The 27,355-nt window shown below is 43.2% G+C and overlaps 3 protein-coding genes across 5 annotated transcripts in view; 1 reads left to right on the forward strand and 2 right to left on the reverse strand.

The window, feature by feature from the left end:
* tep1 (telomerase-associated protein 1) overlaps positions 1 to 9,795 on the reverse strand; it is a 34,628-nt gene extending 24,833 nt beyond the window's left edge. Inside the window, 18 exon segments of the mRNA XM_056420622.1 lie at positions 152 to 273; positions 952 to 1,023; positions 1,128 to 1,280; positions 1,382 to 1,456; positions 1,655 to 1,853; positions 2,632 to 2,824; positions 3,413 to 3,491; positions 3,606 to 3,715; positions 4,043 to 4,200; positions 5,742 to 5,866; positions 6,242 to 6,313; positions 6,582 to 6,719; positions 6,803 to 6,967; positions 7,989 to 8,138; positions 8,327 to 8,521; positions 8,671 to 9,082; positions 9,084 to 9,177; positions 9,613 to 9,795. Of these exon segments, the coding sequence (XP_056276597.1) occupies positions 152 to 273; positions 952 to 1,023; positions 1,128 to 1,280; positions 1,382 to 1,456; positions 1,655 to 1,853; positions 2,632 to 2,824; positions 3,413 to 3,491; positions 3,606 to 3,715; positions 4,043 to 4,200; positions 5,742 to 5,866; positions 6,242 to 6,313; positions 6,582 to 6,719; positions 6,803 to 6,967; positions 7,989 to 8,138; positions 8,327 to 8,521; positions 8,671 to 9,082; positions 9,084 to 9,175 (2,510 nt within the window). The 5' untranslated portion in view covers positions 9,176 to 9,177; positions 9,613 to 9,795.
* Positions 9,796 to 10,075: 280 nt separating this feature from the next.
* zgc:66427 (uncharacterized protein LOC406256 homolog) lies at positions 10,076 to 19,489 on the forward strand. 3 transcript variants are annotated; one of them, XM_056420619.1, is made up of 6 exons: positions 10,076 to 10,228; positions 10,340 to 10,891; positions 12,117 to 12,212; positions 12,306 to 12,411; positions 18,476 to 18,577; positions 19,269 to 19,489. In XM_056420619.1, the coding sequence occupies exons 2-5, from the start codon at positions 10,357 to 10,359 to the stop codon at positions 18,531 to 18,533; spliced, it is 795 nt and encodes a 264-aa protein (XP_056276594.1). In that variant the 5' UTR covers positions 10,076 to 10,228; positions 10,340 to 10,356; the 3' UTR covers positions 18,534 to 18,577; positions 19,269 to 19,489. The 3 variants fall into 3 exon arrangements, with proteins under 3 accessions (XP_056276594.1, XP_056276592.1, XP_056276591.1); XM_056420617.1 differs by having other exon boundaries at positions 10,347 to 10,891; XM_056420616.1 differs by having other exon boundaries at positions 10,076 to 10,891.
* A 2,093-nt stretch (positions 19,490 to 21,582) lies between these two features.
* On the reverse strand, positions 21,583 to 23,812 carry LOC130197751 (kinesin-like protein KIF2A). The gene is made up of 5 exons (XM_056420621.1): positions 23,289 to 23,812; positions 23,142 to 23,205; positions 22,960 to 23,051; positions 22,393 to 22,535; positions 21,583 to 22,302 (listed from the first exon to the last, which is right to left on the reverse strand). The coding sequence occupies exons 1-5, from the start codon at positions 23,334 to 23,336 to the stop codon at positions 22,083 to 22,085; spliced, it is 567 nt and encodes a 188-aa protein (XP_056276596.1). The 5' UTR covers positions 23,337 to 23,812; the 3' UTR covers positions 21,583 to 22,082.
* Positions 23,813 to 27,355: the final 3,543 nt, after the last annotated feature.

Below are 27,355 nucleotides of genomic sequence, written 5' to 3' on the forward strand. Positions count from 1 at the left end.
CGTCTCTGCTGAGAGAATATTGTTAGAAAACAGAGACGGTACATTTTAAAAGTCGACCAGTGATTGGCGAGTGCAACTTTAGCTTCTCAATACTGTCTGTGAGATGTACTGTCGGAGTATCAGCTGCTGCGGCAAGAAACCGGAGCATTACTTCTGGGCCAAGAAGATTTGCACCACGAGGGCGTCGTCGTTTATTTCCTTCCTGTACATGTTGATGGTCCACTCGACGTCGCCGCAGAGATAATGGTCAGTCACCACGATGATGTTGTCCACCTGGGATGCAAAAACAAAAACACCTGAGGATCGAGGATCACGAGGGAGCATCTCGTACTGTCGTCTCAGGCAGCGGCATTTCACTTTTAAAGTTAAGAACCTAAAAGTACTGACTCAGCAAATATCAGAGCCACATATAGCGCCACAGTGTTCCCAGTTTTGGACTTGAAAACTCAAAATTAACCCCCCTTAGAGCAGAGAAAGTGGTGCTACAATGTAACCCTTTATCAGGCAATGAACCAAATATGGTAACTTCGTTGATGTTGATTTTCTACCTAAAAATATATATATATATATTTAATGTCAGGGTAAAACAGTATTGCTATGTCCACCAATAGCACTGTAATGTTGACATTTTGAATTTCAAAGTATTTCAATGAGTGCCTTATAAAGAGTTAAAGAGTTTTGTTCAAGAATGACTGAAATCACTTAAATATATCTTGTTTATTGTGAAACAAACGAAGAAGAGACGCAGACCATAGATAACAAATAAAAGAAAGATGAATTGCTTGCAGCTGGCAGAAATAAAATGTGTAAACTTCAGCGGTGAAAAAAGACACCACTGATACCTCGGAGCTAACTGTGAAACCATCTCCTTTCTGCAGCATGTATTACATAAGCATTTACCATACAAAATAAAGACGTACTTTTAGAAAAAAAAAATCTTAATAAACTAACCTTGTTTCTGTTGCTCAGCATTGTGGACAAGGCGGTGTCGTCCCTCTTCTCGTAGGGCATATCTGAAAATTCCTAAGAAAGAGAAGTATTCAGAAACACGGAAGAAATACACGCGTATTTATTTTTTTATACCATTACCGACTAACGCTGGAAGTGATTTTGAAAATAGCTCTAACCTTCAATTGCTTGAGCACACCTCTGACGTTATCCAGCAGGACGTCCGACTTCAGCTCCACCTTCTCACAGTAACGCCAATCTTGGATGCACAGCTGACTGTCCTCGGCGCTGCTGGCGAGCATCAGCGAGAGCAAAACCGCCGCCTCTTGAATCTGAGAGAGCGAGTGAGGAGAGAACACGGCGCCGTTGAAGCAACACTTTGAAGAAACGGAGTGAAGTTATTCTTTTGTGTTATTCGTAAACAGGCCCTCACAGAAGCAGTGAAGCCTTTGTCCTCTGTGTTTTTCTTCGTCTTTTTCTTCAAGCGCGGTTCCTCCTCCTCATCCTCCTTCTCTTCCTCCTCCACTTCCTCGTCCTCCATCTCCACGTCATCCTCCTTCTCCACTTCCTCCACCACCTCCACCTCCTCTTCCTCCTCCACCTCCTCCCACTCCTCCTCTTCTTCTTCCTCCTCCTCCACCACCTCTTCTTTCTCCTCCACCTCCTCCACCACCTCTTCTTCTTTCTCCTCCACCTCCTCCACCACCTCCTTCTTCTTCTCGGGGTCCGGCGGGAGGCAGAAGTCCAGCTTACGCGTAAAGTCTTTGTCGTCCCTCATGCTCGAGGAGAGCACGATGACGGTGCGTCCGGGCAGCGGAGGCACGTTGTAGCGGCAGGAGAGCTGCACCGCCGTCTCCAGAGCGTGGCGATAGCGGTCCAACAGAGCGACGGTGAAGTCTTTCTTACTGGAGACACAGAAACACTTCATTTAAAAAAGGAGCATATCTTCTTTTTTAAATACATGCAAATATTGTCTTTTCAACTGGTCTAAAACAACCACTTTTCTCTTCCGAGCTAAAAAAAAATGGTGCGTTATTTATTTTGCTCTGGGCATCTTTGACACGAGGCAGTTTTGCTGCTCAAGTAACCAAGTTGTTGTTTCTCTGTTTATGGAAACTCATGGAAGAGTAGACTTTCCTCTTTAATCGAGCTTATAGTTAGGGCTGAATCAGGTTCACCTGGTCCAGCCCCTGGAGATGCTGCTATAGGCTTATAGCAGGGCTATTCAACTTCAGTAGCAAGTGGGCCAAATAAGAAAATCACAGGGGGTGTGAGGCCTGATGAGTTGTCTGGCTTATAGGCTGCAGGGGGACGTTTTAGGATACACTGAGCACCTCTCTCCTCTTCTCTCTACTTATCGATGAATTTAATATTTTTAGGAGTTTTTCCTGATCCGATGGGATGTCCTGGACCTGGTCCAGCCCCTAGATATGCTGCTATCGGCTGCTGGGGGACGTTTTAGGATACACTGAGCACCTCTCTCCTCTTCTCTCTACTTATGGACGAATTTTCATCTCTCCAGTGCACATTATTAACTCTGCTTTCTCTCTGGAGTCCTTGGGACTTCATGTCTCATAGGGTCCATTGGACCTGGCTGGGTCTGATGCCTCCTGCCATGGCCCTGCTGATGCAAGAAAAAACATCCAAGGAAAAATACTGATACTCAAAAGTAGATTCCCGTACTTGGCTTTGAGGAGCTGGGTCTTCTTGGTTCGGTAGAGTCGATAGATGAACGGCACGCCGAGTGTCACCCTGAGGCGGCTCCTCGGAGTCGTCTCCCATTCCAGAGTCTTGAAGCGTTTGCTCTTGGGGATCTTACTCAGGATGCCCTTCAGGATCTCTTGAACGGGAGGGAGCACTTTCTCCGATGCTGAGGCTGGAGGATAGAGGCAAAGTGGAGGTGTGCATGTGTTCGTTGATCATTATACAGCTGACATTCAAGAGCAAGACTGGTGTTATTATGCTTTTTTAAATTTATATTCTAAATAATTCCCATGAAAGGCCAAAAATCAAGAGTTGTAGTATGTTTATAATATAATATTCCAGACTCACTGGATGTTAAAACAAATTTAAAAAACAGCCATACAGCATTATTATATTTATTAAAAACACTCCATGATTTATTTTTCTTGGTCTTATAGAATAGTACACTGAATATTTTGGGGCATTTCTTCATTATTAATCAGCACATTAAATCGACAATAAAAATGATCAATAGTCAAAGATCTAATTTTTACAGGAAATTGGTTGACAACCAGAAAAATATTAAATATAACCTGTTTTATTCTTTGAGAAGCACAGTCACAGAAAAATAAAATATTAAAAATATTTTGTTCTTGATTTCAATGACTATTTTTCCAATTATATATGTGAGAATTATATAATTATATTTTTGTAAAAAGCGTAATTTCCAAACACTGAGTAAGTGGAACGTGACACCGTGTCTTGTGTACGCGTTTCTCACCCACAACGTTGAGCTCCAGGATGACTTTGTAGGCGGCGAGGAATCTGGTGGGAAACTGACGGCTCTGAATAACCGCTTTCTGTAAACACGTTAAAAAAAAAGATTAAACAAAAATAAATTACAACCAGCTGGCAAACACGAATATGACTTCGCAATAAGGACCCGGTGCATGTTTTCGTCGGTTGGTTCTCACCTTGTTGGTCAGCTGGTTGAGGATCTTGTTGTGATGAGCCTCGCTGATGCCCGTCGTGATCATGTTCCTCAGGTTCCTCAGCATGGCCATGAAGGGAAGAGACTTGCTGTCTGCACAGCAGGGAACATATTCATCAGTATGTGTGAGTAGTATTTACAGATGCATACAGTTTATGTGCTTTAAAATATGTTTCTATTGCTTTCTTTGATTCCATATCTGCCAGCAAGCTTTGGATTTGAACAACGCTGGTTTGAATCTCTGGACCAGACAGGAAATATAAATCAAACGGTGCGTAAAATTAAAAGGAAGTTATGTGATGACTGGAACTGGTAATACTGGTGTCGTTTATTCTTTTAAACAATTGGAATCAATATGTGAACTACAAAGAGCGTTCCAAAAGCCGCGGATTAAAAAGGAGCGGCGTGACCTCAGCCGACCTATGAGCTTCTCCCAGGTGGCGGCTTTGTTGCCCTCCATGCTGAGCAGCCGGTCCCACGTCTGCGGCGTTTTGAGCTTCATTCGCTGGCCGGCTCGCTCCCTGTCCCACGCGCCCTTTATTCCACTGCGGTTGAACGTCTTCGGGTCAGCGGGGTACCTGTGACCGACAACCACACCGCACGTTAAAAAAGGAGGCGGCACCACGCCGGTAAAGTTCCTAGGACAAGAGTCATTGCGACAGAGCCAAACTCTTTTCTTATTATTCTCCCCTCCTCTGTCTCTTTTTCTATCTTTATATTGTCTAGACAACCAATATATAAAATGCAATGTTTTATCTTAGATTAGATTATATATTCCTTGATTAGTCCCACAGTGGGGAAATTGCAGGATCACAGTTAGTGACCATTTTCTTTAAATAAAGAGCTTTCCGTTGGACTATATTAAAGAGAGAAGAGTTATTGTCCACTAAAAGCTGCATTTGTGTGTTATAAACCCTCAAAGGACATTGTATCCGTTAGATACAAGAGATAAAGTATGTTATACTTATAGAAAATGAACATACCATCACATTAAAAACTAGAATGGGCACTCGGTAGAGCGCATACCTTCGCATATCACAAGATTGGGCATTGAATTATGAACATTTTGGCATTAGTTGCATGCCAATTGGACAAAAATGTATTGTGCTATGGTAAAAAAAGAGTTTGACCTTTCCATGACCTTGACCTTGACCTTTGACCCGATCGATCCCAAAATCTAGTCAAGTGGTCCCCGGATAATAAACAATCATCCCACCAAATTTCATGCGATTCGGTTCAATACTTTGAGTTCTGCGAAAGATTTTGACCTGTTCATGACCTTTGACCCGATCGATCCCAAAATCTAATCAACTGGTCCCCGGATAATAAACAATCATCCCACCAAATTTCATGCGATTCGGTTCAATACTTTTTGAGTTCTGCGAAAGATTTTGACCTTTTCATGACCTTTGACCTTTGACCCGATCGATCCCAAAATCTAATCAACTGGTCCCCGGATAATAAACAATCATCCCACCAAATTTCATGCGATTCGGTTCAATACTTTTTGAGATTTGCGAATAACACGCATACAAATAAATAAATAAATAAATACACGGCGATCAAAACATAACCTTCCGGCATTTTCAATGCGAAGGTAAAAAGATGAGTTGATGCAAATATAAGGCATTTAAAAAGTTTTATGTATTTGACAAGAACTTTAACTCGGACTTGCATCCATAAGTGAATATAAAACGGATAATTAATGACATATGCAATTATGTAAATATTTTTTTTTCGGAGATATTACCCTTTTTTTATTAAAAATAAATAAATACGACACAACACTTTAAGTGTCCTAATATCTGCCTTTAACTACTTCAGTATGTGTTCTAAATGTTTAATTATTATCATACAGTGGGTCTTATTTTCCATCTTATGATATGCATTCTATTTCATCACATTTTAACTCACGTGTATTTTATTTTACATCTTATTTTCACTGTTTTTAATCGTAATCTTTTATTCAATGTCTATTTTCCCTTACTATAAATCATTTTATTAACTATTTATTACAGGTTTAAATAAAGCTTCCCGATGCTAAATCTGGAGAATGGGGTTAAAGTAAACTGGAAATTGAGGAGTTGGCAGAGGAATGTTATGCAAGGATTTAACTCACTTCTTCCCCAGAATGGCCATCACGTATTCAGCCGGTTCTTTAATGTGAAGCTTCCTGATCATCTTCTTCAAACTGAATTCGCTCTGCTTTTTATCCACGACCCCATTGCTGCCCTCATGCTGCAGCTGCACACACACAGACACACACACACACACACACACACACACACACACACACACACACACACACACACACACACACACACACACACACACACACACACACACACACACACAGACACACACACACACACACACACACACACACACACACACACGAACCAGTGTTCCCCATGTTCTGATTGGTTTAGTTTAACAATCTGCATTAGAGCCTTGTTTGCAGACGCAACAGAAATGTATGTACATTTAAGCCCTGTAGCTTACCTCCTCTAAATTGACTAAATCAAACTAAAGTTAATTAAATAACAGTAACTCAAAATGTAGAAACACCCAAAGTCCTTATTAAGCGGCACAATACAAACGTACTGCACGTCGACTTACAAACTTTTTCAGAATAGTTTCATCTGATCGGAGCAAGTTCGCCCACAGTTTCATCTGCTCGTCAGTCGGTTTCTGAAAATTAAAGAGTGCAAGTAGAAGATGAATAGAGGATATAGAAGTCTTAACTTAGAGAATGGAGTCAATATTTCTGAAATAGAAACAACAAAAAGCTTTAATCTTTTTTCCGCCCCTCAACCAAGCTTGTTAAAAGTGTCGGCGTCAACGTTTGTTGTTCACCACGGGGAAAACTAAGAAACACCATTACTAACAAACTTAACTTCAACCTTATTTTGTAACATTAAACTAAACATAAAAAGAGGTAAAATAAATGCTTCTGCACCTTGGCTTTGCCCTTGTTGCGGTTGTGTTTACAGCGGTGTTTGCGCGTGTTGTATTTGGCCAGCTGATACTCGTTGAACTGCTTGAACTTGTCCACCATTGCCTTCTTCAGGCACATGGGCAGGGAGCGGCTGAAGCACTGGAGACGAAACACACAGGCGGGGTTGAGACGGCACCGACCGCACGGCACCCACGCGTCCAGGTTCACTCACTAACGCTTACGGTGCTGTAGATTCGGACGACTTCCAGCCAATCAGAGGGCAGCTGCACGGCAGCGCAGAAGTATCTGCGGACATGCGACTTGGTGGAGGGCAGATTGGCGGCCAGGGCCAGTAGAAAGTTCGCCGTGATGCGGATGTTCAGCTCCTGCCGAGTGTAAACCGCCACCTGAATGGAGAAAGAAAGAACGAGCACACTGGTGACATCATCATGACCCTTAAACTGTCATAACATTATCTCTCTTTGTGTTTTTAGAAATAAATTAAGAGTTGGAGGTAGGTTCATTTGGTTGTAGATGTTTACTTTGACTGAGGTATGTGCACCTGTGTGAACTGAGTTATGATGACTTTAGTCTTAGTTGTGGGTTTTATTCACGCTGGGATCGAAAAATAAATTGAAATGTCTTTTTTTTTTAATTGTTATATTGTCTGTCACTGTTTTATGTTGTATTGTCTGAAACTTTGTGTTATGTGCTACTGCTGCTGTCTTGTAAAGGAGATTTTTAATCTCAATAAGGCATTTCCTGGTTAAATACATTTTAAATAAAACATTTTTTAAATGATCATTCGGTAAATGAGTTCGTAAAAAAGGGCACTTGTCGCATACGGTGTTGATAATAAAAATGGACTCATCCAACTTGATTATCAGAACACTCTCTGTGGTGAACTCATGTTTTCTGGAGTTGCACTAAACTTAAACATCTCTGTAAATTCAACAATTCGAGGAAATTACAGATTATGTAATTCCAAACCGCTGTGGGAAAAAAGAGCAATGATTTGATCCCATTTATTAAATGTATTCACACATGTTGACCTAACTTTTGAAAGTAAATTTGTTTGACAAGACATTTGGAAAATGAGATCCCTTACATGAAGCAAGATGCCTTAGACAGTTACTGTACATAAACACATATATATATATATATATGTACTTTTAGTTCTCAGTGAAGACCTTTCCAAATTGAAATATCAAATCAAAATTAAAGTATGATTTTTTTCTTCTAGTTTGTGGAATTTATTGAATTGTGTTCTGTCTCTTACTCTACTGTATAGATCCATTGACAAACATCTATGAATTATTCTAAAAAATGCCTTTCTTGACACGTTTTTTACAGCATGGTGAAGTCTCGGTAGGGTTGGAACATTTCCATATAGTGAAACAAAAAGTTCAGTACAAATTAAAAACACACCTTGAGAAGAAACTGTGGATCAGAGACAGAAATGTACTTCGCCACGGTTCTGATCTTGGTCCAAACACTTTTCTCCGCGTCCCAGTCCTTCTGGCCTGGAGCTGTGCTCTTATTGACCAGGGAGCAACACACCATGTTCAGCAGCAGATACTGAGGAACACACAGAAAGACGATGAGCTACGTGTCCTCAACTCAGAGGAGTTAGAGTCACTTTACTCAACACGGGAATATCTTTTGGTGGCACTAGTGCAGAGAAATGCTAAACTTGCAAAGCCAGCATCAAAGAAGACAATATTTATATTGCATAGAGATATGCAGTGTCAAATATTTTCGCCAACCTTTTTATCTTTCAGCTTCTCTGCAATATTTTCATTTGCTGGATCCAACTCGGCAAATTCCTCTTGTTTGATGGCCGTAGTTTGTTCGACTTCCTTGTTGCCCAACTCAGTTTCCAGGGCAGGAATTTCCATGTCTATCCCAGCATCTTCATCCTCCTCTCCCTCTTCCAGCAAACTATCATATTCCTCAGAATACTGCAGGTGCATGAAATACATTGATGAATTAAAGCAGTGATACCACCAATAGGATGCATCGGAACATTGTAAATAACAATTGGTTATTTCATTTTCTGTTTGTGCTAATTGACAAAAGAGTAAAACAAATGAAAAATGGGTTCATGTACCATGCTTTTTTCTTCAGAAGAGTACAGCATCTCTTCAGATGTTTCATCACTGCCTTCATCGCCTCCACCATCCACCTTTTGTTCTCCGCCCGGAGCACGGTGGAGGAACGAAGGCGGATGAGCAAAGCGACTGAGGAGAGCGCCGCTGGCCTGGGTCGTGAAGAGCAGCGAGTCCTTTGGGATGGATGTGGAGGTGGCGAGGGAAAAAGAGAGACCAGGGGAATAGTCAGTGAGGAACTTGTTCTCTGTGCTGAGCAGAGGAGAGGAGAGGAAAGATGGGGAGAGAAGAGAGGAGGTGGTGGAAGACAGGCTGGAGGGCTGGAGCGAGGGGCAAGAGGAAGGTTGTACTGAAAGGTTTAAGAGCTGAGGCATCAACGTGGAGGTCTGAGCCAAGAACTTATTTTCCAGACACAGGAGCGTAGCTGGCAGACAGACTTCTCCCACACGGGACCTGCTGCTGCTCTCCTTGAGCCACATTATCCTGCTGCAGAGACAACGCCTTCATCTCTGTAGAGAAACACACACATTGTAGCGTCAACGGCTATCCCAAAAAAGCATTGTATTAGGATTAAGAGTAAGCAACTCAGCAGCATTCCTCCAAAGGTTTATACAAGCATTGCACTAAGGTTGTGTGCCGCTCAGTGAATGCACCCATAAAAAAGGGACAAAGTCTGTAAACAATCAGGACTGACAGGAGTTTCCCTTCACATTTAATATGCAAAACTTAGTCACACAGAAAACACTTCATGTAGGCTAAAAATAAATAAAAAAGTAAAAAAATTCTGTCTAAACTGAAAGAAAATCCAAGAAAAAACTCTGCTACATTATCAAGACACCAGTCAACATTATCTGTTTTTCATATGTGCCTTTTATGTTGCAATGACTCAAGAGTTTTCCAAGAGGTTGAGCTGAAAACGCCCCGACTCTACGCAGGAAACTTACCGGAAATAAAGTGTCCACGGTCCAAACTCCACGGGGGCCCGAGCGTTGACGCACAAACAAAAGTGTCCTATTGTGTGTACGAGTTGGCGTCGGCTGTCCTGGAGTGTTTCGCATTTATCTCTGTATCTTTTTTCTAGCTAAATGCAGCTAGCGATTTACTGTAAATGTCCTCATCCGAGCAGCTGGCAAGGAGAGCGCTGATTGGTCAGAATGCTATGTACTTTTTTACCGTAACGGCACAAGTAAAGGGGCCTCCAACCGTCGAAAGAAAGGCAACGTTAATTTGGAAGAAAAAGAAACAAAAAAATCATAAAGAAAAACAACAAATACAACAACGTGTATATATTGAATCTCTCTCTATATATAAAATAAAATAAAACGTTTTAATGTTTAGATTACAGACCGCTCGCGTGACACTACCGTAACTGTGTGTGTGTGTGCGGCGCCAAGCAGGAAGCGAACACGCACCATTTCCGCTGCAGCAGCGAGAAACCAACGGGCAAGTCAAAAAAAGAAAGAAAGAAAAGAAAGGAGAAATGTGGACAGTTTGGATAAACTAAGACGAGAGAAGGACCGTCGAGTGACATATATCGTGTTCGTAGTGCTTGGTTACGAGGTGACTGTTGTTTTATATAGTTTTTAGGCGAATTATTTGACAGTATAAGGGTCGTTTCGAGGTTAACTTGTACCCCCCACCCCATCTTGTTCTGTGGCGGTCCGCTTTGAGGAAGCAGCTCGTCAGAGATGGGGACGAGAGCTAGTCGTCTTCAGGAAGACCCGGTCCCCTCTGCGTTTGGCAAAGATGGCAGCACGCGGGACTCCTGTCGGCGACCCCGCTGCAGCAGGCCCACCAGCCTCATGGTGGACTTCTCGGGCAGCTTCGAGGACACGGAGGCCAACCGGAGCCGATCGGAGGAGGGCAGCGACTCGGACCCGGGGCAGCACGGGGCGAGCGCGGACGGCAGCCCCGCGGACCACCACGGCATCCCGTCTGGCGTCGGCCAAGCTGTGTCCCCCGCGGATGAGGATGACGACACCAGCGAGGGGAAACCCGAGGAAGACGGGAACGTAAGCCTCGAGCCCCCCGCGGTAGCGGAGCATCAGTCCGGGGAGGAGACAGGCCGCACGCCCCACCGCACTTTTTCCGAGCGGCTGCCCGGGAATCGGCACTCTTCCGCCCGCAGCGTGGGCGCGAGATCCGCCCGGGTCCGAGGCACGCACCAGCGGCCGGTGTCCGAGGCTTGGATCGGCCTTTACCGCGTTAACAACCGCCATGGCAGTAAGTCAACACATGTACATAGCGCAGTAGTATTTTATATACGTGCCATTTTTATTGTATTTATTGTGCTGCATAAATAACACTAGTCATTACAATTGGCTTGTTTCCATCAGTAGTTCTGTAATTTACAGCTCACACACATGGATTACTTTGAATTATTGGATGGTGTTAGAGTTTACCTCAATTTAAATTGCTAAATATCTTGGCATTAAAAAGAAAAGATGAAACTTGGGGTTGATTACTTCCACAAGACCCCTTGATATTTACCTGAAGACATGAGTGGGGGTGACTTGTGTTTGTAAAAATATTAGTAATATAGATATTATAGTGAAGTAGGAGGTAACCTATATAAGAGTATTCATTGTCTAGAATATCAAAGTCAGAGATAATTTCACACACTGCTCCAGAACAGACACAAACACTGACATTTAGTCTCTTATAACACTGACATTTGAATCAACATATCTCCCATTGCAGCCAGCCGGCCCCTCATTTTTCCCAGTCTGAAATCTAAATTGGATTTACATTCTTGAACAGATAATCTCTTTTCCCGTGCTTGCACAAAAATCATCAGAGACCCGATCGTGTGAAGCCGAGCTATGTCGTAGAAATGGAAGTAGTTGACATACGAGTTCCTTCACATCACACGGCCTGTCGACGGTGATTGTCAGGAGCAAATCCTACGGCATGCAAGTTAAAAAACATAAAGTAACCCACCTCCTTTTTTCTTTAAAGTGCATTAAAAATGGGAACTTGAGGCCACAGAGGAAGTGAAAAGGCCCACTTGGTCATCAGTAGACAAAAGGTGGAAAACATGACATTTTCAGACAACGGAGCGGTGGGTTTTCCCGGGCCAGCCCTGTAGCAACAGTAGGGAAATGGGTCACCGCTTCGTAGACGGAGGCGGGGAATGTCGGGCAGCGAGGCTCGGTGTCCGTCCCATCCTCCCACGGCTCTCGTGGCGGGCCGAGCCTCCAGCCCTGGTCTCGGCATGCAGTCAAATACAGTTTAAAAACTATTTTAGCTTCCCGTTACACCCACAAGGTCACATCACTCACACCGTCTCCGGGATGAGAACGACCGATTGTGTTTCGGCCCGCTCTTCGTGTCGTGTGTAATCGAGATGTCCAAACATAGCACCGGTGCGCGGTGTGATTGGCGCATCATCTGACAATCACGCCCCGCGCGTTAATCTCAGCTCTGATGTCTCTCTGCTCCGCGACAGATATCCGCTGTCCCTTCTGCTCGAAGCCCTTCCCGGGGGGTCGGATCGAGGATCACCTGTTGAGCTGCCTCACGTCTCCTCCCCTACCGTACAATAGTAAGTGTCGTATCACAGAAATGGCCCGGCGCCATATTTTATTTTTACGGCTGGAAAAATTTATGGTTGCTGTGTGTTTGTGTGCGTTTCCAGCGGACGTGCTCAATAAAGACAGCGGAGAGTGCTCCATCTGTTTGGAGGATCTGGTACAGGGAGAGACCATCGCCAGACTGGCTTGCCTCTGCGTCTACCATAAGAGGTAAGCAAAAAAAACCAAGTGCAGTTGGTGTATTTGCATTAAAATACAATACAAACGTACTGCATGTAAAGAGGAGCGTGCTTCATGCAGATCAGTAAAAGTGCAACAAACACAAAACGCACAGTTCAGATCGTGTTCTGGTTTTGAGTCACAGATCGGATCAGTGGAAAAGAAAACAATTATATATATATATATTTATTCGTGTATATATATATTTATTTGTATGTGTATATTATATATTTATTTTGTATATATATATATTTATTATTTATATATATTTGTGTGTATGTATGTATATATATATATATGTTATATCTATGTATAATGTGTATATATATATATGTTATATGTATAATGTGTGTATATATTTATATATATACACAGACATAGAAATAAATACAAATTCAATTCAATTCAGTTTATTTGTATAGCCCAATTTCACAAATTACAAATTTGTCTCGGAGTGCTTTACAATCTGTACACATAGACATCCCTGCCCCAAAACCTCACATCGGACCAGGAAAAACTCCCAAATAACCCTTCAGGGGGAAAAAAAGGGAAGAAACCTGGAGGAGAGCAACAGAGGAGGATCCCTCTCCTAGGATGGACAGATGCAATAGATGTAATGTGTACAGAAGGACAGATTTAGAGTTAAAATACATTCAATGAATATGACAGAGTGTATGAATAGTTCATAGTAGGCATATTCCACGATGGAGACCTCCACGATCCATCAGGCAGATGGCGGTGGGGAGGAGGAGTGGGCGAGTCTCAACAGGACAGTGGCGTTGTCATGAGCAGGAATTCCACGACCCAGGCGATCCATCAGGCAGATGGGATCTATGCCGTCTCATAGGGTCCGATGACCCCATGAGACGTAAAGTCAAAAGGACTTCGGGAGAAAGCAGAGTTAGTAACGTGTGATTGAGAGATGAAAATTCATCCTTAAGGAGAGAAAAAAGAGGAGATAGGTACTCAGTGCATCCTAAAACGTCCCCGGCAGCTATAAGCCTATAGCAGCATATCAAGGGGCTGGACCAGGGCAAACCTGATTCAGCCCTAACTATAAACTCTGTCAAAGAGGAAGGTCTTAAGTCTACTCTTTAGCGAGGTGACTGTGTCTGCCTTCCGGACTGAAATTGGAAGCTGGTTCCATAAAAGAGGAGCTTGATAACTAAAGGCTCTGGCTCCCATTCTACTTTTTAAGACTCTAGGAACTACAAGTAGTCCCGCATTTAGTGAGCGTAGCTCTCTAGTGGGGCAATATGGTACGACAAGCTCCTTAAGATATGATGGAGCATCACCAATCAAGGCTTTGTAGGTTAAGAGAAGAATTTTAAAAGTGATTCTTGATTTTACTGGGAGCCAGTGCAGAGCAGCTAGTGCAGGAGTGATGTGATCTCTTTTCTTAGTTTTAGTGAGAACACGAGCTGCAGCATTCTGGATCAACTGGAGGGACCTAAGAGATTTATTAGAGCAGCCTGCTAATAAGGAGTTGCAGTAATCCAGTCTCGAAGTAACGAACGCGTGAACCAATTTTCTGCATCTTTTTGAGACAAGATGTGCCTGATTTTGAAATATTACGTAGATGAAAGAATGCAGTCCTTGAGATTTGCTTTACGTGGGAGTTAAAGGACAAGTCCCGATCAAAGATAACGCCAAGATTCTTTACAGTGGTGTTGGATGCCAGGGCAATGCCGTCTACAGAATCCACATCACCAGATAATTGATCTCTGAGGTGCTCAGGGCCGATTAAAATTACTTGGTTTTGTCTGAGTTTAACATCAAGAAGTTGCAGGTCATCCATGTTTTATGTCTTTAAGACATGCTTGAATTTTACAGAGTTGGTTGCTCTCCTCTGGTTTTATCGATAAATATAGTTGAGTGTCATCTGCATAACAATGAAAGTTTATGGAGTGTTTCCTGATAATATTGCCCAAAGGAAGCATGTATAAGGTAAATAAAATTGGTCCAAGCACAGAACCTTGTGGAACTCCGTGATTAACGTTGGTGGTTATCGAGCGTCATCGTTTACAAATACAAACTGAGATCGATCTGATAAATAGGATTTAAACCAAATTAGTGCCGTGCCTGAAATGCCAATCGACTGCTCCAGTCTCTGTAACAGGATGTCATGGTCAATGGTGTCGAATGCAGCACTAAGGTCTAACAAGACCAGGACAGAGAGGAGTCCTTTATCTGCTGCCATTAAGAGGTCATTTGTAATTTTCACCAGTGCCGTCTCGGTGCTGTGGTGTTTTCTAAATCCTGATTGAAATTTCTCAAATAAACTATTATGATGTAGAAAGTCGCACAACTGATTTGCGACCACTTTCTCAAGGATCTTGGAGAGGAAGGGAGGTTAGAGATCGGTCTGTAGTTAGCCAATACCTCTGGATCCAGAGTGGGCTTCTTCAGGAGAGGTTTAATAACAGCCACCTTGAAGGAGTGTGGTACGTGGCCTGTTAGCAGAGACACATTGATAATATCTAATAGAGAGCCGCCAATTAAAGGCAAACGTCTTTAAGCAGCCTCGTCGGGATGGGGTCCAAGAGACAGGTAGGCGTGTTCAAGTAGAAACCGTTGAAAATAATTGGTCACGGTTGATAGGAGAAAATCCTCCAAATATACACCAGGGCATACAGCGGTTTCCAAGGCCATTCCACTTGAGGACAGATTGGCACTGGTTATGGGCAAGAGATTATTAATCTTGTCCCTAATAGTTAAAATCTTTTCATTAAAGAAGTTCATAAAGTCATTACCACTAAGGTTTATAGGAATGCTCGGCTCCACAGAGCTGTGACTCTCTGTCAGCCTGGCTACAGTGCTGAAGAGAAACCTGGGGTTGTTTTATTTTTCTATTATTGATGAGTAATAGGCTGCCCTGGCATTACGGAGGGCCTTCTTATATGTTTTAAGACTATCTCGCCAAACTAAGCGGGATTCTTGAGATTAGTTGAACGCCATATGCGTTCAAGCTTTCGTGACGTTGCTTCAGTTTGCGGGTCTGAGGGTTATACCAGGAGCAAACCTCCTCTTCCTCACTGTCTTCTTCTTCAGAGGGCTATCGAGTCCAGTGTCATTCTCAGAGAGCCTATGGCACTGTCAACAAGATGATCAATCTGGGACGGACTAAAGTTAGACCAGGAGTCCTCTGTTATATTGAGACGTGGTATCGAATCAAATACAGAAGGAATCGCTTCTTTAAATTTAGCTACAGCACTATCAGTTAGACATCTAGTGTAAAAACTTTTGACTAACGGAATACACTCCGGTAGTATAAATTCAAAAGTTATGAGGTTGTGGTCTGACAGAAGAGGATTCTGTGGGAAGACGTTCAAATGCTCAATGTCAACGCCATAAGTAAGAACAAGATCAAGCGTGTGGCCAAAGCTGTGAGTGGGTTTCTGTACTCTCTGACAGAAGCCAATCGAGTCCAACAAGGAGATGAATGCAGCACTAAGGCAATCATTATCAACATCCACATGGATATTAAAATCTCCAACAATAATAACTTTATCGGTTTTAAGAACCAAACTTGATATAAATTCTGAGAATTCAGATATAAACTCTGAATATGGACCTGGTGGGCGGTACAGAATCACAAATCGAATTGGCTGTAGTGTTTTCCAGGTTGGATGTGAAAGACTAAGAACAAGGCTTTCAAATGAGGTGTAGTGTAATTTTGGTTGAGGATTAATTAATAGGCTCGATTCAAAGATGGCTGCTACTCCACCTCCTCGACCGGTGCCTCGAGGAATGTGAGTATTAATATGACTTGGAGGAGTCGATTCATTCAGGCAGACATATTCTTCATGGCTCAGCCAGGTTTCAGTTAGGCAACATAAATCAATGTGATTATCTGATATTAAATCATTCAGTAACACAGCTTTAGATGACAGAGATCGAATATTTAGGAGACCACATTTAATAGACCTATTTTGTTGCACTGCTGAAATAATTGTGTTAACTTGTATAAGGTTATTGTGTACGACTCGTCTTCTGCTTACTTTTGATTTATTTAATTGAAGTGGCCGTGGGACAGACACAGTCTCTACTCTAAAGTCAAGGGTGGGTAACTGCTCGAATGGAAGAGCAGAGAAGGGTGTTAAACTACAACTCTGCTCCCGGTTCCTGATCTGAACCCTGGGTTGTCATAGATTAAGTCCGGTGATCAACTTGGTCATATTCGCAGAAATGAGACGCTCCGTCCAACGTGGGATGAATGCCGTCTCTCCTCATCAGATCAGGTTTTCCCCAGAAAGTCTTCCAGTTGTCTCGTAGCCCACATTATTCGCTGGGCACCACCTCGACAGCCAGCGGTTGAAAGACGACATTCGGCTATACAATTCGTCTGTCTGCAAATTTGGGAGAGGGCCAGAGAAAATTACGGTGTCCGACAACGTCTTGGCATAAGCACACACCGATTCCACATTAATTTTAGTGAGTTCCGAGCGGCGGGCTCGCGCGTCATTACCACCGGCGTGTATTACAATCTGACTGTATCTCCGCTTATCCTTAGCCAGCAGCTTCAAACAAGACTCCACGTCGCCCGCTCTGGCCCCGGAGAGGCACACGACTCTGGTCCGTGGCTTCGCTATTTTCACGTTCCTGACTATAGAGCTCCCGATAACCAGGGTGTGTTCCTCAGCGGGTGTGTCGCTGAGCAGGAAAACTGGTTCAAACGTGAAGTGGTTGGTGCACAGCGGGCTTCTGTGTAGACTTACGACTCCTGCGAACAGTTACCCAACCATCCGGCTGCACGGTTACCGCGGGCACAGCTAACAGCTGACTGTAGCTCAGCGCCGACTACGGGAGAGGCGGGCTAACTAGCATAGCTGTCTGAGCTTCGATAGCGGGCCGTGCATCTAACCCACTTAGACCTGCCTCCAACCTAGCAAATAAACTACACTTGTTGCATGTATCGTTATCATTAAGGGAGGCAGGGGGATAACTATACATGAGACACACTGAGCAAGAGGGAGCGGGAGGGAGAGAAGAAGAAGTCATGCTCGCTGTTGAGCTGGCAACCAAAGCTTACCGGAAGAGTGAGATGATGCGTTCAGGAGCAGCTGGGAAATAAGGATATAAAATAAGGAAGCAAAGGTTGTCCTGTACTAGAGCACGGATCACTTCACATTTCTGATTCCTGAGTCCTTTTTCACAATATGTCAACAATCAAAGTTGAGTTAAGAATCGTTATTATTGAACATGAGATAAAAATGGTTACTTACAGCAGTCTATGTAAGAAACTTAATCTCACAACTGAAAAGATAAGCCGTTTCTGTGCTTCTGTCCTCTTTAACTGTTTAAGTAAAATCTGTGAATATTTGCCAATAGAGCTTTTTACAACTGAGAATAACCTGCGTCATAACATTTCAACTGGACGCTCCCACAGACGTACAGCAAAGAGTTTTGTAAGCACTTTGAAATGTCGAGTTAAAATAAATAACCGTGAAGTTGTTTAAGAAGCACCAATATCTCTGCGTGTTTCCGCCCGTTTACTGCGGCGCCAATCGGCCTTGCCATTGGTTTCCCCATAATTTCAGTAGAGTATGAGATCGGACTTGTTGAGACTTGTACCAAGATAAGGTAATCCTGCCTGCTAGTCTTTCCAAAAAAAGATAAAACACACATAGTTTTAGTCATTAAACGTATATGCTGTCAGTTTTGCGTCTGGGTTTGTGGGTGTTTCTCTTTGGCTGTGCAATTAAATTATGGTCCACCCAGAAGAGCGACAGAGATTTGGAGAACAAAACTTTTAGAATTTTAGAATGTTCCCACCCTTTAACACAAGGAAAGTTATCGCCAATGAATGAAAATAACCTAAAGCCAAGTTGCTTGTTTTATTCAGCCGAGAGTTTACAACCCAAAGCTACTCCTTTTTTAATTACCGCACACGGGAGGGGAAATGGGGCACATTGTCGCGATTTGAGAAGCGGCAACGAGAAATGTTAGGCTTCGTCGGAGAGTCCTTGAACTTTTCAGTCAGTGGGTTTACGGCAGAGCGCGTGAGCTAATCAAAATGTTGTGTGTCTCCGCCCGGTCTTTCCTGTTCCTGCAGCTGCATTGACTCCTGGTCCAAGGTGAAGCCCTGCTGCCCTGAACACCCCTTTGATTGACCCCTGGGTCACATGTATTCTGCACGGTGACCAACCCGACTCGGGTACGTACGACTCGCTAAAGGACCACGGCGGCCGAATAACAGATTTCTCCATCCTGACGATGGAATATCTTAATTTTTGGTTTTTATACGGAATTGTCCTTTAAAAAAATGTTTTTTTTACGCTGGCTTTCCGTGAGAAAACAAACTCCTTTTACTTTCATATCACAAAAGAAGCCAACGTTCTTGAACTTAAAAATATCTGAAAAACAGGAACTTTAACAAGAAATGTTCTTGACTGAAAATAGTCAGTTTTCAGGAATTAATTTATAACTTAATTGATAATAATAAAAATTAATGTCCAGGCTCAAAGTAAATATTAGAAAATAGAGACCAATATTTCTTCTAATTTGCTTTAAAAAAAAAAAACCTCAACAACTACTCGATGAGCTAAATGGATAATCTTTTATCTTTTCAGCTCTTAATTTGAAGAGTTATTTTAACGACATTTAACATTTTACGGCTCTTTAATATAATCTAAAAACTAACAAAAGTCTGTATATCTTTTGGTTCATGTCCAGTAGAACAGACATGAGTTTACTTTTTTTTAAATGTGATTTTTGCATTCATACATCATATTTTACGGAAAAACATGACTAATGTGATATTGAGTTGGACCCCGTTGCGGATTATATTTGAATACTGCATTAATCCCCGTGACTAATGCCCACTCTGTTCTTTTCCGCCCTTACAGGAGACCAATCTGAATTCTAAGAAAGTCCCAAATAAAATGTGTAATTGAACAAACAGAAGCCCGACCGTCCTTCCCGGACGCGAACCTACGTTTGAGTGGGGAACGCGGCGATCCCGCGAAGAGGCTCCGGTCAGCGGCGCCCGGTCGGGATCCGAGTCGAGACCATTTCACGCCAAACGACAGTCAACGCGGCCGCTCCGGCTCCGTCTAATCTGGCCGAGACTCTCGGCGAACTTTTAGAACGTTTTTCACAGTAATCTGCGGGAACATTTCTTTTTTAAAGTAAAAAAAAAAAACATTTTCATCCCAGATCGATGGAACTCATCTAAAATATATATATATATAAAAAGGTGAAGTGTGACTCTGCATCCTCTCCCGTGTGGTTGTTCAAAATGAATATCGTTCACACGCGTTTTATTCCATGGGCGATCCCCAAAATGACCCGACCCTCTCACCGAAAGCGTGAACCGTAACCACGTTGCTTTATTTTGAACCGGCTGGAGGTTGAGGGCTTGTTTTCTGGTGACTGGGGGGCTGCCGTTACTAGGTGTTTTCTTTTTTTATATATATTACCTGTACACATTTCAGGGGAAGTTTGGGAGCTAATTGTATATATATATATATATATATATATATTTTTCTTCTCAGTTCTGGGTCAGTTCTTTTGTAGGTGGTTACTTGGCGCTAGAGCTTCATGTGCTGCTACTTGCTGAGTGTTTCCGGCGGTTGTGGGTATTTCATAGGGCCTGGTGTTGCCTGGTGTTGGCACCAATTTGAGCACTTTTGTCATGCAAGGCTGACTTATTATTATTAATTATTATTATCTTTCCACATACGGTCTGGGGTAAGGTTGTGCATGCGTGTGTTCAAATGACGATGGGCAGGAAGTGACCTGAGCGTGACTGCATTCAGGAAAGTGTGACTACTTGTGTGTGTTTTTACTGTAAATAGCCCAGACGTCTGCTTGGTCAAGCGGGTCGCCCTTTTTTATTTTATTTTATTTTTTAATGCTAGTTTTTAAACTAAAGTGGTATTGGTACGCCGCGAGGCGGCTCACGCGCCCCGCTGTACTTTTTTTTTAATGCGCTTTATATTTTGTATTATCTTTATATTATTTGATCCCACTGCTACCCTCCTCCATCCTTCATTCCTAAACCCTCCCTTGGGGTGTGTTATGGATTTTTGGGGTCAGATCCCACGCAACAGTTTTTTGCCATCTGGTTTCATTCATGCCAGATTGGGGCGGGGTGGAGGGATGTATTTTTGGGGCATGTTTACGCCATGTGTCATCTGCCTCTTTTCCCCAACACTGGAGGCTACGGACAGCTGATGGTTAAATATTACATAACTAGCCCCCACCCTTTCCTCCTTTTTTTGTATACAAATAAATAGGATATTTAGATATTATATCATCACATTATGATCATTGCTGCAACTGTTCGGTGGTTTTCCTTTTGACCTGTGTGTGTGTGTATTGCCTTGGCCTGGTGACGGGGTTCTTGTGAACGCAGGTATTTGTCGTGTTTTCAGGGCGTCAGGTTGCTCGACACGCGCTCTCTGACGCAGGTTGTTCACAGAGAGGAAAAGAACAAAAACATGAATTGATTGCTTTGCTGTCCGTGTGTTTTAAATCTGAGCTCACAAGTGGTATGGATCAGGTCAGAGGTCAGAGGTCAAAGGGCGGCCCGGTGCACAGGTTTCCTACTGGCCAGTTTGTTCACCCCAGCCTCTTATTTTCTCTCCTTTTTTCCCTTCTCTCTGGTGTTCTGCACTCTGAGGTGCAATGACTTCTCTGGCCACTAGAGGGCAGCTCTGAGCATGTATTCTTTTTTTTTTTGTATTAGGAGAGTACAAATAATGCCAAAAGTCTGTCTGAATTTGGGGGCATTGTGTGAGAGAGTGTAACAACGTTGGATGTTACACTTGTTGTGGTGATAAGTTATGATGATATACTTTTGATGTGTGTGTGTGTTCCTCCAGCATTACCCCGTGCTTTTGAAGTCGACGTATTAGACGAGGATGTTTTTTCAAAGAGTCACCACAGCGGTATCTGCACCCCCCCCCCCTCTCCCCCCCAAGATATGGACAATCTGCCTTTTACTCTGGTATAAACAACAAATTGAGTTTTATTTATTAAATTGTAAATATGTAATGCAATTCAAGAAACTGTCTTTTGTCTTTGTCTGTTCAATATACTGTTTCTAAGCTCCAATCTTTTGTATGTCTCAGAAATTGTTTTTATATGTATTTTTTACAATAAATTGAGATGAAGGCGTGGTTGTTCGTCCGGTTCAGTGAGGCCTAAAACAAAAAATTTTAAAAAAGGAAAGGGCTCCTGAAGAGACTTATTTTATGAAGAAATGAAAGTGGGGAGTCTCACAGATGGAGGCCAGCATATTTGTTTTAATGGTTTGCAATAGAAACGCTGCGTATTTACAGCACACTACAACACTCTGGTGTTTTTTTCTTCTTCTGGTGGTGGAGAGTTGAAAAATGTTTAACTTAGAAAAACATTTAAACTAAGCCGTCCAATCACAGTGGAGGAGGGGCCGGACGACCACAGAGGGGATCTCGTGTTTTATTCCCAGTCTGTCGCACTTGTTTTCATGATGGTGCTCAACAGATGTTTCCTCAGCTGGTTGGACACAGCGAATGGACCCGGACTGCCGCTTTAAAATGACAGTAATACTAATTTACTAGGGATGCACCGATCCATATCGGCCGATATTCCCATTATCGGTTTTGATCGGCGTTCTCACTTATGTTCATTTCCTGGATTAAATACCACATATTTCTTTTAAATAATGCCTTTAATCAGACATTAAAATATTCTACTACTGATGAGACCTTCAGGGCCAGCAGGCTCTTGTTGATCTCGGCTGGCCTGGAGGCGCGTCTGGCGCTCGACGTGTCCGCCCCCCTTTCGTTCCCCGCAAGGTCGATCAGGGAGAACTTCCCGTGCCGGCGGAGGGGGATCTGGAAGACGGCGTGGCTCCGAGACGAGTGCGCGTTGGCCGAGGTCTGACCGGAAGTCCTGAAGGAGAGGTGGAGCGGCTCGTCAGACCGTTCCTGCTCTCGGGCGCCGTTTCATTTTTCATTCTTTTTGAACGATCCCGTGTCCTACCTGCAGCCGTTTCCCAGTTCGATGAGCTTGAGGACGTCCTCGGTGCACTTCACCTCCTTCTCGTGCAGCCCCACCACCTGCACCTGCTGCTTCCCGTCCTCCAGGACCCGCAGCTTGGCCTTACGGTTCAGCAGGTCGAACACCTTTTCACACAACGACATGAGATGAGCCTTTGTTGGTCCACCAGAGGGGGAAAAAGTACATGAAACTAAAATAGAAGGAACAATAGGAACCATAAAAGAACAATTCAAGACAAAATGTACGAAACATTTCACTTGCTAAAGCGGCAACCTCCGGCACTGAAGTGAAGCCGGCGCTTCATGTGTTAAAAAATTTTCTCTCCAGTATTTCTATTCAACCAGAGGCTAAAGTCTGCCTGGAGTCGCTGAGAAAATTACAACAAAAGAAAATGCATAAATTTCAATCAATGGATATTTTTTTGTCCTGCGACGCTTCATGAACACCGGCTCATAATCCTTGCATTGAAAAAAAAAAGCTTCAGGAGGCAACAGAAACTCCTCTAAACAAACAAATGAGATAAAAATCTTGGTTTCAAAAGACACTTGCCTTCCCGCTGTAAATCTCAAAGAACGTGGCAAATACTTGAAGATCCAACTTCTTGTAATTTGGCTTCTTCATCATCACAAAAACATCTCTGGCTGCACAAGGAAATACATAAAACAATAAATGACACTTAAATTCAGTCGGATGCAGTGACGACAAAGAGGTGCATCATGGGAGGAACTAACCCGAGAGCGCGTAGACCCCTTTAGCGCAGACCTGGGTCTTTCCCGAAAAGTCTCCTCCCATCGTCTAGAAGGAGAAACCAGTTAGAAACCAGTTAGTTAGAGCGTTGGAACCATTAACTCCTCTCACGTTACAACTCAAAGCCTCACGTGTGTTTTTCCACTTCCTGTTTGTCCGTAAGCGAAGCACGTCGCCATTCCTCGCTCAAAAATGGTCTCAACCAGCGGCTGAGCAGTGAACCTGAGAGGGAGAGCACGATTAGAAACATCCTGATCGTTTATTAACGCACTTCACATTGAATATCTGCGTTCAGCAACATGCACACGTCCTTGTTTTTACATTTTCATTTCCTTTATTATTTAACTTCTTAAATGCATCATGCCCTGATATTTTTTTATTATATTGGATATTTGTAAAAAAAATATATTGCTGCTGCGGCAAGAAAATAGTCTTTTCCGACTAAATCTGGATTAAAACGCAGATTTGCACTTCAGTGGCACTTAAATAGCTCTTATTATGGTACTTTTGTAGTTTGACTATGTTGAGGAAATGTTACTTTCTGTACTCTTGTTGTTCTGAGTTTGTACTCTTGGTTGATGCACTTATTGTAAGTCGCTTTGGATAAAAGCGTCTGCTAAATGACATGTAATGTAATGTAATGTAAAAAATAATAAATAAAGTCAAATCTAATCGAAGTCCTGTTGACTTGAGACATTTTAATGCCCGAAAAAGATTTATTTATGACGTTTCCGGTACCTGTACATCATTTCGTTGGGGTGTTTTCGCGTCGGTAGTCGAATCGGAACGTCTGGTTCTCCAGGTACCGGGTCAGGTCCACTTTCTGCTTGGGCTCGTGGACCATCACCACGTCCTTACTGGGCACGGTGGTCACGTCCAGATCCTGCGGTGTCGAGGGACCCGGCCCGAGCCACCACGACCGCTGGACCGGACACACAGGAGGAGAGGAAGTGAATGCAGGGTTTGTATTTTAGGAATTATAGGGACAGGTCTGGGTTTTAGAAGGAACCCCCTTGATGGGGTGGAGAGTCCAGGAGGAGTGGACTCATCAGGCCGAGAGGGATCCAGCCAACAAGAGACAATTCTGTAGCATGAGTCTTTTACAGGTCGACTTTTATAGGACACGCCATTAACTAATGTGAGAAAATGACATGGAAGGATTAACGGAAATATTGTACGCCTTAAACTATCTCGTGTAACGGGACCCTGCTGCCCTCCCCCCTCCTTTTCAAAACACACACGTAAACAACACACTGTCTCATGAGCTCAGGACGAAACGGCAACTTCAAGCGGTCGAGCGCCGGTTTGAGGCCGAGTTCAACCGGAAAGAGCCGAAGACCTCGGCTTCCGTTTCCGTTCCACCGTCAGGCGAGCGGCGACGACGACTCCACCCAGAAAGTGACTGTCAATAAGTAAGTGCAGAAAAAAACGGGAGTCAGTTCATCCAAAGTACATGCGAGACATATGTTCTCACTTGCCTCTTGTGGTTTCTATCCATTCAGGAGGTGTGGGGTTTGTTTGTCAGAGATTACGGCCTCCGACCCAATAATCTAGAGCGTGATGAAGGACACGTTGAACTTTTAGCCGTCCGCACAGCCTGAATCCGATCACTTTGGTTCCAGATTTAAGATATCGCGATACACTTTGGGGTGGATTACCATGAGATTGCGTATCAAGATTCGTCGTCTCCAGACGACGGCGTCCAGTGTCTTCGATTTTTTATCCCCTGGCTTTTCTTGTAGCACCGACGTGAGATTGACTTTTTTTCCACTCGCCGATGGATCGCCATGAAATTTGGAACCGATATTCACAGAGTCCTCCCTTAAATATTCTCAACATCTACCAGAAGGATTAGCACAACTTTTTTGTACAGACGTTCGTGATTCCTAGTTGATGAATCCTGCTGACTTTGCTGATCCCCAGACTGTTCCTACAGCGCCACCATGAGGCTGCCCGATGTGGTTTCGGGTACAACGTCTCAACAAACTACATGTCAAGATTTTAATTTGTCCGATAACTCCTGCTGAACTAATTACATAACCATCAGCCTCAAATGTTAATAAGCAAATGTTAGCAAGCCACACCTAGATGGTAAACATGGTAAACATTATACCTGCCGAACATAAGCATGTTGACATTATCACACATAAAACCAAAACTAAGTGAGAAAATGTGTCTTTTTGTGTAGTTTGAGTTCACTGATGCTGATTTGACGTCATGAAATATAATGTATCGGAGGAGAAAGTACTTATTGTCTTAGCTACATAACCACTTTGTTCTTCACTCCGACATGCATTTAAAAACCCCCGGCTAGTTTCCATGTGTGTGTGAGACTCGGTAGTATTTCCCCTTTGGGCCTCTGGGCCGTCCAAGGCCTTAACGTCCAGCAACACGCGTGTTCCACGGGCGACGCAGACAGCAGACACACGGGACACGCAGCATTAAAGCAACACCTGGAACTCTGTACAGTCCTCAGCAACAATCCCTTCATATATTCATCTGCTTGCAGTACCTCTGATCCACCTGTTGGCGGTGTCCTGTTCCCCACATGTGCTGCTGCTGCCGGGACACGCTTGTGTGGCGTTCCCCAACTCTTTTGCTCTTTTGGACGGATGGAGGATAAATGTGGCGTTTCATGTTTGGGCTCGACTGTTGAGGGGCGGAGGAGGAGGAGGAGGAGGAGGAGGAGTTTCCACGAAGCTTTCGCCCACACTGACCCGTACATGTCTCAGTATTTTTACCAAAACGGACTGAAGAACGGGCCGGAACTGATTGGATGTGGAAACGCCTGGATCGACCCCTTCAGGTGGATGTGGAGAACATCACTGGCTCCCTCACGCTGCTGCTTCTGTCCACTGAACTGTGTACTTTCATACAAAGGGGACGTAGAAGAAGAAGAGGAAGAAGAAGAGGCCACCTCACATCTCCAATCTAAAGGACGGGTTCACTCTCGTTCAACGTCTGTCTTAAAACTCAAGTCAAGTGCCCTCATGAAGAGTGAAACGGTGGCGGCTTGCTGTCATCATTCCTCCTATATACACTACCGTTCAAAAGTTTGGGATCACTTAGAAATGACTTTATTTTTCCAAAAAAAGCAGTTTTTTCAATAAAGATAACATTAAATTAATCAGAAATACACTCTCGACATTGTTAATGTGGTAAATGACTATTCTAGGTGGAAGCGTCTGGTTTCTAATGAAATATCTCCAGAGGTGTATAGAGGCCCATTTCCATCAACGATCACTCCAGTGTTCTAATGGTACATTGTGTTTGCTAATCGCCTTAGAAGACTAATATCTGATTCGAAAACCCTTGTGCAATTATGTTAGCACAGCTGAAAACAGTTATGCTGGTGATATAAGCGATACAACTGGCCTTCCTTTGAGCTTGAAGTTTGTAGAACAAAATTAATATTTCAAATATTAATCATTATTTCTAACCTTGTCAATGTCTTGACTATATTTTATATTCATTTGATAAATAAAAGTGTGATTTTTCATGGAAGACACGAAATTGTCTGGGTGATCCCAAACTTTTGAACGGTAGTGTATATATACGTATATATATATGTATTTATATATTTAAATATATATGTATATATATATATATATATATATATATATACTCTCTACCTGTAGACTTTTTAAAAGGAAATCAGACCAAAACAACATTGGACAGATTCCAGTCCGGTTTTCGGCGTCCCCCAAGGCTCCATCCCTGGTCCCATTTTATTTGTTATGACATATGCTTCCTCTGGCCTCTGTGTTTCGTAACCTCGACATTAGATATTATTGTCACTAATCACGTGCATCTGTACTTCCTCCGAAATGTAACCTGCAGTCTCTTATTATAGAATGGCCGAAGATAGACGGGGGAGGGGGAGAGGCTCGGGTTGGATCCATGACCAGAGAGACTTTAGACTAGCGATGAGTTTATCTCTCAGGCCTTTTCTCTTCAGGTACACGCGGCAGGAGCAGTATAGCTTTCACACGAGGTCTCTTGGAGGGGATGTCATCCTAAAACCAGTCGCTTTGGAAGGCGAGCACCTCATTGCTTCAGATAAACTGGCCGTCTTGTCACTTTCACCTGAAGCACAATTAGAAGAGACCCCTGAACGGCCAGTACGACACGGAGGCCGGTTGTCACATATTTAAATTGCCGCAATAGAATACAAAATAGACCAAACGTGCTAAATGAC

Source organism: Pseudoliparis swirei, chromosome 8 (genome assembly GCF_029220125.1).
Source record: "Pseudoliparis swirei isolate HS2019 ecotype Mariana Trench chromosome 8, NWPU_hadal_v1, whole genome shotgun sequence".
NCBI classification, from domain to species: domain Eukaryota; kingdom Metazoa; phylum Chordata; class Actinopteri; order Perciformes; family Liparidae; genus Pseudoliparis; species Pseudoliparis swirei.

Bases quoted from the DNA above. Each gene is read 5' to 3' on its own strand.
- zgc:66427 (XM_056420616.1), top strand. From the start codon at position 10,357: ATGGGGACGAGAGCTAGTCGTCTTCAGGAAGACCCGGTCCCCTCTGCG. The intron at 10,892-12,116 runs GTAAGTCAACAC...GCTCCGCGACAG, and splicing joins CGTTAACAACCGCCATGGCA to ATATCCGCTGTCCCTTCTGC. The intron at 12,412-18,475 runs GTAAGCAAAAAA...CTGTTCCTGCAG, and splicing joins CTCTGCGTCTACCATAAGAG to CTGCATTGACTCCTGGTCCA.
- LOC130197751 (XM_056420621.1), bottom strand. From the start codon at position 23,336: ATGGCGACGTGCTTCGCTTACGGACAAACAGGAAGTGGAAAAACACAC. The intron at 22,536-22,959 runs GCAAGTGTCTTT...TTGTGTGAAAAG, and splicing joins TTGAGATTTACAGCGGGAAG to GTGTTCGACCTGCTGAACCG. The intron at 22,303-22,392 runs GTAGGACACGGG...CCTCTCCTTCAG, and splicing joins GAACTGGGAAACGGCTGCAG to GACTTCCGGTCAGACCTCGG.